The 9628-nt window shown below is 39.1% G+C and overlaps 1 protein-coding gene across 1 annotated transcript; it reads right to left on the bottom strand.

The window, feature by feature from the left end:
• Nucleotides 1–2527: 2527 nt before the first annotated feature.
• Nucleotides 2528–9149, bottom strand: LOC117597406 (interferon-induced protein 44-like). The gene is made up of 4 exons (XM_053233951.1): nucleotides 8757–9149; nucleotides 8507–8647; nucleotides 8137–8308; nucleotides 2528–2812 (listed from the first exon to the last, which is right to left on the bottom strand). Exons 1-4 carry the CDS (start codon nucleotides 8937–8939, stop codon nucleotides 2646–2648), a joined length of 663 nt encoding a protein of 220 aa, XP_053089926.1. The 5' UTR covers nucleotides 8940–9149; the 3' UTR covers nucleotides 2528–2645.
• Nucleotides 9150–9628: the final 479 nt, after the last annotated feature.

The raw sequence follows: 9628 nt of genomic DNA on the forward strand, positions 1-9628 counted from the left end.
ACTGTGCGCCTGAATGTGTCTCCCTTTTCCAATGGCCAAATGGTCATTTCGGCTAGTTTCACGTCATTCTATTGGATTTTGAGATGGTTCGATAGTTTTTTGTTTTTTTTTTTACTGAAATCTGGCAACCCTGATTAATGATATTGGCTTGTGGCAGTGGGTTTGTGGTCGAGCGCCAGCTGTGGACAGAGAGGAGACGGGTCGAACCAGCAGATAATGATGAGTCTCACCTGTGTGAGTTTTTGAAAGTGATTGAATAACCACGAGCACGTAGTTCAGCTAAAATTCCTCCTGCCTCCCGAGTCTTCCTCCACACCCTCACATACCTGGTTCTACACAGCTCTTCTCTTCTTTTCTTCTGGTGATATGAAGCACACTCACTGTATCAAACACAGTTGAGCAAAGGTACATCTAAAAATACTCAAACAAGCTGATAGACTAAATGCTGGATTTATGTTTTAAACTCTCAAATGCTTTTTATGAGGTTACTTTCAGAATTCACTAGACAGTAGCCTATAGCATAACTCCAGTGTGAATGCTTCTCTAATATTTTTTTCCCCACTTTAAACTGTACTTCAGTGTACTGACATAAATTTCATACCTTCATCATGCCTGATTGGTAATTGCTATGACATGTGTCATAAAGTTGTTGAAAGTTATGTCACATGTTAATTTTGTATTGTATATGTGCTAATTATTTTATTATTAGAATACAGCTTAAGAGAAATGTTATTACACATAGATTATGAAAAATGTAATTCTGAATGATATTTCATTGCCACTAAATATTTGAATATTTATCTCTGCACAAATAATGGCCTGTTCCACTGCTAACTAACAGCAGCACATCAATGTTTACAATAAGTAAATCTGTACTAAAGCTGTATCTTATCCCTTCTAAAGTCCACACTGATGTTCCACCCTTACACATTAATGAAATCCGAATACACACTGACAAAGAAGACCTGGTTCTAGTGTAACACTAAAATACAACAGAAAACATTCAGGAGTGATGAAGTTTTAGCTTTTTGATTGATGAACAGGTGAAAACAGGTGACTGAAATTTGAAGCCTGTGTCTCTGTCTGCTGCTCAGTGGCTGTCCCTTTTAAGTAGTCATTCTACTTTCATTTTTACTGCTGGGTTTGTGTGCAGGGGAGAGAGGTGATTCTGTGAAATTCAAATTAAAAAGTCTCTACCTGTTTTTATAGGGCTATGCATGACTTTGTGGTCAATTTAATAGTATGTTTGATGATTTAATAGTTCTTAAACCAGGGCCAGATTTAGGGGTGCTAGGTTCAGCTACGGCCCAACTATTTCTTTTCACTAAGCTCTGCTAAGACCTACCTCAACACTTTTGTAGAAACATTTTTTTAAGTACATTATTTAAATCTTGTCAAATCAAGGCCAGCAGTCCAGATATGGCCCACTGCATTGTTTTATCTTGCCTGAAAAAATACTGAAACTACCTGCAATATTTAGGACTCTATATTTTCACACTATTTAGAATTCTCACTGTAGTGTAGTGTCCACTAATGTACAGTGCACAAGAACTCACATCTCCCAGCTCTGAAACAATGCTAAATATCAATGCCTGTTGGCTGCGCTTGATGTTAGTCATACTCACATCCAAAAATGAGTCAGAGACACTTCAGGTGTGTGCAGTGACGTAAACAGGAATTACTTTCATTGGGATGAAGATAAATTCAAAATAAAATGATGATTGTTTTTTGATCATTTTTAAGATACAATCTACCATTTAACAACGTTGCCTTAAAATACACATCACTAAAAGATGAAACACACTGACCATCACACCCACATGGGGTTCTTCCCCAAACTGTTGCCACAAAGTTGGTAGCACATTTGTATAGAATGTCTTTGTATGATGTAGCGTTACAATTTCCCTTCACTGCAAGTAAGGGGCCCAGCCCAACACGTCTGCTGTTCTAACCATAACACTCATATGTGCTTTTTGAATATCCTACTCAGGGTTTCCACTAGATTTTGAAGTATGGATTTATGCTCTTTCAGCCACAAGAGCATTAGTGAGGTCAGGCACTGATGTGAGGTGAGGAGGCCTGGTGTGTAGTCAGTATCCCAATTCATTGCAAAGGTGTGCAGTGGGGTTGAGGTCAGGGCTCTGTGCAGGACACTCGAGTTCTTCCATATCAATCTTGGTAAACCATGTCTTCATGGAGCTCGCTTTGTGCACAGGGGCATTGTCATACTGGAACAGGTTTGGACCAGACCTCTTGGCTCCAGTACATACAGACACATATAGACACATACTCCTAATACACCTAATACACAGACAACCATCAAGCATACAGCCTGTATAGTTCAGCATTAGATACCCAGAATTGTTTATCATTCTGCTTTTCAGATTTTCTGTGAAATTTCTTCATTCGCAGATTGGTTGTTGATGTCAAATTTGGTAGTTGGAACGTTTGATCACATAGTCATTAGCCCAATGTATAATCTGTGTTAAGGCATCCAGCATCAGGCAGTTTATATTCTCATTCATATGGGTCTCCTCGTGATAGTTCATGACAGGGAAGATACAGTTTATAGGCACACCCAATGCATTACTGCACTCACGCATCTGGATACAAACACAAATATACACGTCATTAATTTGTTAGTTTCAAAATTGTAGTTGGGAATCTCTGCAGTGATGCCCATACAATCTCACTCTAGCAAAATTACTCACTTTATCTCTAATCTTTTTGCTTTTGTAGATGTTTTGCAAATTCTCCTTTGTCGTCGGACATGCGCAGTCTACTCTTGTCATGAAAACCACTTGAGGGATTCCTGTAGCATAGGCAGGCAGCACACAGATAAAAACTTAGTTACTCAGTCATTTCAATCTTAGCAGTGTGGTAGATTTTTGCAGTCTGATTAAAGATTTAGATTTAAGCTTGTCTGTGTTTCAGTGCTAAGATTTCTGCCAATCCAAACAAACTCATTCATTACATCAATTCATTACAGATTGTAAATAAACTCTTTATATAGATTCTCAACAATCGTACTTTACAGTATATGTACGTTACATGTAATATGATCCAAAGTTATGCTCTTATGTAGAGCAAGGTTTAATCTCAATCTAAAAATGACAAGCGTGTGAGTCAGCACATTCAAGTTTTTAATACTGTAGTTTGTGTTGCTAACAAATTTTACATTATTTCCATCTCAGGAAAATATCTTTCAAGTGTGATTATTACACACACAGAGAGAAAAAGAACTACAGAAAAGTTGCTTAGCGTTTTGTATTTGTCTGATATTCAGGAACAAGAACTCGCTTGCTGAAAATAACAAAATGTTTACATTATCCACCCAATTTTTTTTTTTAACCCATGTGCATGTTCTGCATTCCTGCTTAATGCCTGGTGAATATAAAATGCTGAGGTCAAGTTCCACCCTGCATTTGCTTCAAAATGTTAGTCTGATTCCCATCCCATCACTCTTCCAACCTCAAAAGTATTTTAAATGGACTAAAATCTATAATATTAACTGTTTTATTGCACCAGGAGTGCATCCTGACTCAAAACCTCTTGCAGAGAACACACATGCTGATTACAATAATGAAAATAATCAGACACAAAAGTTTACATGGCTGTTATTCTTCTATTTAGGGGATTATTAAAAGGATTACCTACCTCGTTCAGTCAGATAGAAATTTCATTCAGATTGTCCTCTGATCACATTACTGTATTCCGAATGAAGTGTATACATGAACATTTTTATTCCAAATCAGCTATCAGTTTAATTGGAGTAGTTATTACATGCAGCCTAATAATCTTATGTATGCCACTGTTCAGACTAAGGAAATGTTCCGATAGGTGGATTGGCTGTGCTAAATTGCCCCTAGATGTGAATGAGTGTATAATTGTGTGTGCATAGTGCATTGTGTGTGGTAGGAATACACCCTGGATGGGACAACAGTCCAATGTAGAATGGACTGACATCCCATCCAGGGTGTATTCCTGCCACACATCCACACATGTCCAGTGGATGTGTGGATCCTGGACTTCCTGACTGGGACACCTCAGTCAGTCCAGATTGGGAACAGCATCTCCAACACCACCACACTGAGCAATGGGGCCCCACAGGGCTGTGTGCTCAGTCCACTGCTGTTCATTCTACTCATGACTGTGTAGCAATGCACAGCTCGAATCACATCATCAGGTTTGCCGATGACATGACTGTGGTGGGTCTCATCAACAAGAACGACGAGTCAGCATACAGGGAGGCGGTGCAGCGGCTAACGGACTGGTGCAGAAACAACAACCTGTCTCTAAATGTGCACAAAACTAAAGAGATGGTTGCTGACATCAGAAGAGCACAGAATGACCACTCTCCGCTGAACATTGGCGGCTCCTCCGTGGAGATCGTCAACAGCACCAAATTTCTTGGTGTTCACCTGGCAGAAGTGCGCCCAGCAGCGCCTGTACTTTCTGAAAAGACTTAGGAAAGCACATCTCCCGCCCCCCATCCTCACCATGCTCTACAGAGGGACTATCGAGAGCATCTTGTGCAGCTGCATCACTGCCTGGTTTGGGAATTGCACCGTCTCAGATTGCAAGACCCTGCAGCGGATAGTGACAACAGCTGAAAAGATCATCAGGTTCTCTCTTCCCTCCATCGCAGACACTTACACCTCGCGCTGCATCCGCAAAGCCACCAGCATTGTGGATGACCAGACACACCCCTCTCACACACTCTTCACCCTCCTGCTGTCTGGCAAATGGTACCGAAGCATTCGGGCCCTCACGACCAGACTGTGCAACAGTTTCTTCCCCCACGCCATCAGACTCCTCAATACTCAGAAACTGGACTGAAAGAACACACACACACACAACTGTACATCCTCCATCCTCTTTGCAATTTTTTTTTTTTTTTTTCATTCCCGCATTACATTATGCTGCTACAAATATTTATTATACTGTACATAAACTGCTACTTCTTATGTTTACACCTACAGCAATTATATTGTACTCTTTTTGCACTATTGTCACTGGATTCACTTTCTAATAGAACTGTGTACTGGTCAGGGCTGCACTGGGACTTAGTAGTTCTGTGTTGTTCTGTATTTGTCTTATGTAGCACCTTGGTCCTGGAGGAACGGTGTTTCGTTTCACTATGTACTAACTGGCTGTATATGGTTGACATGACAATAAACTCCACTTGACTTGACTTAACTTAACTTGTTCCCGGGATAGGCTCCAAGTCCACTGTGATCCTGACCAAGATAAAGCAGTTACTGAAGAGGAATTAATATAAATTTCTAACCAGTGTGAATTCTTCTTTGCCTTACTCCTCCCCTTGCCCCATAGTCAGTACCAGACCTACACTCCCCGTCCACTTTAATAGGAACACCTATATACCTGCTCATTTATGCATAAAATCATGCATTTTGAGCTTCAGTTAATGTTAATACAAGTTAATGTTAATTCAAAACAGTTATCTCACTAAACTAAGAAACTTTTCCAACTGTATAGTGCCTAGCACACAGCTAACACAGTTTAAAACAACACCCCACCAGAGCACTTCACTTACTCTTCATTTGTTTACTTAGGATTTTGATAGACTTCCAAGACAAAATTTCACTGTTAAGGTGCTAGATTACAGATCAGAAACTAAGAACAAAAATAAAGCAGAAATCAGTGCGTGTTGGACCCTGTGCATGTGGCATATTGTATAATTCCTTGCTATTCTCATGACCATCAATGCAGGCAATAATCTGATGAAGAGGTTTGTAATTGTAAAAAGAGGATGACATGATAACATTGTCATTAATGAGGTTAAGCATGTTGCAGCAATATCCAATCAATCAAATCATCTTATTCTCTTTAAAAAAAAAATTGCATATTTCCCCATTGGAAGGGTCTATGTTGGAAAGACAATATAGAAAAAAAATCACACAGGAACAGACATGTTTATTCTGTTAATAATAAAATTCAAATTTAGTCATTTTGTATTTCCTTGCATTTTGTTGGTGGTTGATTGAAGTACAGTACTGTGCAAAAGTCTTAAGCACCCTATTTTTTTAGTACAAACTTTGTTGTAGATTTTTATTTTATGACTTATGCATTATTGATTCAGTACAAAAACATTTTAGAATTCCAAATATTAGTTTTCCAGTGTAGTGGACTGGAAATTAACTGGAGTTAAAAACAGTAACAGTTTATAACAAATAAAAACAGACACCCCTCTATTTTTTGTTTTATTTTCTAATAATCGCGTATATCAAACAGCCTCTAAAACAGAGCAATACCCATTTCAATAAGATTCAAGTTTATTATATGATATTTAGCACTAATCCTGTAGATGGCGCAGAGCAAGCAGTGATAGGAAAGCCTCTGGTTTTGGCAAGGTTCAAAAGGCAAAGCAATTAAAGAAAATGCCAGAACATTTATCACACTAATCTGTGTCCGGGTTTTCTAACACTCTTGCAGTTACCCCAGCCCAGGCAACCCTGCGTGAGGCCGGTAACACCAGCACAAAATTAAATGTTACAGGAAAATGTTTGTATGTCAGTAAAGAAAGCAGCATATTACATGAGACCACTTTTCAGACAAAAAAACATAATGAAGGCTGCTGTGTTTTGCTGCAAAAATTAAGTAGCGAGTGTGACAAAGCCTCCAGAAGAACTGTGGCTGCGTTTGCACAGTACTGTAGCTTATTCACTTTGAAGTAGGATGACATAAATAGGAAAAAAAGTAAATAGGAAAGAACGTTTAAGGCTTAATTTGAAATCAGAAAAATATAATTTAGGCCTTGTGTTTCCACTAGAAGGTCGATTGCAGCAGCGGATTTTGATTGCCTCACACTTTGTTGTGCTTCCACACCCTCCCTTGCATAAGCATATTCATTTTTAGCCACAAAAATAGCAAGTTCGCTGATGACATGACCGTGGTGGGTCTCATCAGCAAGAATGACAAGTCAGCATACAAAGAAGAGGTGCAGTGGCTAGCAGACTGGTGCAGAAACAACAACCTGTCTCTGAATGTGGACAAAACTAAAGAGATGGTTGTTGACTTCAGGAGAGCACAGAGTGACCACTCTCCGCTGAACATCGATAACTCCTCTGTGGAGATTGTCAAGAGCACCAACTTTCTTGGTGTTCCTCACCTGGTCTTTCAACACCAGCTCCATAACAAAGAAAGCCCAGCAGTGTCTCTACTTTCTGCGAAAGCTGAGGAAAGCCCATTTCCTACCCCCGATCCTCATCATGTTCTACAGAGGGACTATCGAGAGCATCCTGAGCAGCTGCATCACTGCCTGGTTTGGGAATTGCACCGTCTCGGATCGCAAGACCCTGCAACGGATAGTGAGAACAGCTGCGAAGATCATCGGGGTCTCTCTTCCCTCCACCACAGACAATTACACCACACGCTGCATCCACAAAGCCACCAGCATTGTGGATGACCCCACACACCCCTCATACAAACTCTTCACCCTCCTGCCATCTGGCAAACGGTACTGAAGCATTCGTGCCCTCACGACCAGACTGTGCAACAGTTTCTTCCCCCAAGCCGTCAGACTCCTCAACACTCAGAGAATGGACTGAAAACACACATGTACACACACACACACACTGAACTGAACATCACCTCATCCTCCTTGTAATTTTTGCACATCTCCATATTAAATTTCTGTTGCTACAAATATTTATTATATAATGTGTATAATCTTTATGCTCTCTATCTGGCTGCTACTTTTTTTGCATTTACAGCAACTTTTACATCAACAATTATTACTCTTTTGCACTACTGTCATCTGATTCACTTTACACTAGCACTGTGTACTAGTCGGCGCTGCACTGTAACTTACTGTGCCCATTATCTTGTTTTGGAAGTTTTGTACTGTCTTGTACTGTCTTGTGCTGTTTGCACATGTTTGCACTGTGCACTTTATGTAAATATATGTAGTTTTGTGTTTGTTTTATGTAGCACCTTGGTCCTGGAGGAGCGATGTTTCGTTCCAACGTGTACTAACTAGCTGTATATGGTTGAAATGACAATAGCCACTTGACTTGACTTGATTGAAGTTACCTTGAAATCACCTGCTAAAAATAAATGCAACTGTGCCTTACGAGGATAAACTAACATTATTGAGGTGATGATCTGACTCACCCATTCTACTGGCTGCTTCTCGGACACTCTTCAATTTTTTAATCAAATCATTTCCCATCAATGAAATCTTGTCGGCTGGTATGACATACACCAGGCAGTGCATCTGATCACTCAGGCTGGGATTTTGGTTGTAGTAATGGTTGCTTTCAGACAGTGGAGATTTAGAGTTGAACTGAAGAAAAGAGAAAAACAGTTCAATAAAGTTTGTGTGGTGATACATAACTGGTTTGGATGATATTCCAGATACATTCGTTACACTGGTAGGCTTTAATATTGACATTTGTTTCCTACTGATTTAAATATGGTGTGATTAGCACTGATACCACAGTAATGTGCATTGTTGCACACTAAAGTTTAAGTGTTATCTTACCAAGTAACCCTCTTTCATATGACCTTTTAAAGCAGTGATGATATCTTGAGTGTGCACCCCACCTTCTGCTTCTGCACCCATTACATCATTGAAGGCAAAAGGAAATGATCCTGCTTCATTTGCAAATCTAAATCGTTCATACTGAAAGTAGTACAGAAAAAGATGTGTTTTTCAATATTTACTTAGTTAGTTGTGTCATGCATACAAGGCACAAAGAGGTAACACTTAGGACTGCATCATATGGACTCACGCATAGAGTGTGACTCGTAGTAGATATTGCAGCAGCCAGGCAGTTCACAAACTGACGTCCTTCAAAGATGCTTCTGATGGTGTTTATTGTGCTGGACTTTCCTGCTCCAACTGGTCCATACAGAAGGAAGCGGAGCTCTGGGACTTCATTACAAATGTTAAATGCCTTGAGAGTATTTAACATTTCATCTTGTCTGAGGAAAGAAAATGTACGATTCCATCAGCTTATATATTAGATTATATATCAGTTGTAACCATTACAGTAACAACAATCAACTCAGTGCACATGTGCTATCTTATAAGATATCAATCAAGATTAAAAGATAATGATACCTTACATCATACATAAAAATGTTTGTGAACTTACCTCCATCGCACTTTCCTCCATTCCTTAATTTCTGTAATGAATAAATGACATGCTATTAATAAATATTACAGTTGCATGTATACTATTACACTATAGTATAGTCCTATTTTTTCAGGAGGAGCACATTTTCAGTGTTAAATATTGTAATATGAATAGAAGATCTAATGTGATTAGATTTATGCTATAAATTTTGTAATATATTTCTGAAATCTAAGAATTAGAACACCATTTACATAGTTAGTGCTTATTTGTATGATTAGGAATAATTATTATTAACGTTTTTCTAGTTAATTGATATTATTTCAAATAATAATTTATTGTTACTTGCCTACTCTGACAAGGGCAGAGCATGAGACGGAGCCTTTTCTGTTACTCAGGGTTATGGTATAATTCCCTTCATCACTCTCCTGAGCATTTGAAATTTCCAAGACACATGTTGTACCAATTTTTTTCACAGTGTGCTTGCCCTCTACACATGACAAATTGTGGCCGTCCTTTTCCCATGC

This window comes from Pangasianodon hypophthalmus, chromosome 5 (assembly GCF_027358585.1).
Source record: "Pangasianodon hypophthalmus isolate fPanHyp1 chromosome 5, fPanHyp1.pri, whole genome shotgun sequence".
In the NCBI taxonomy this organism is placed as follows: domain Eukaryota; kingdom Metazoa; phylum Chordata; class Actinopteri; order Siluriformes; family Pangasiidae; genus Pangasianodon; species Pangasianodon hypophthalmus.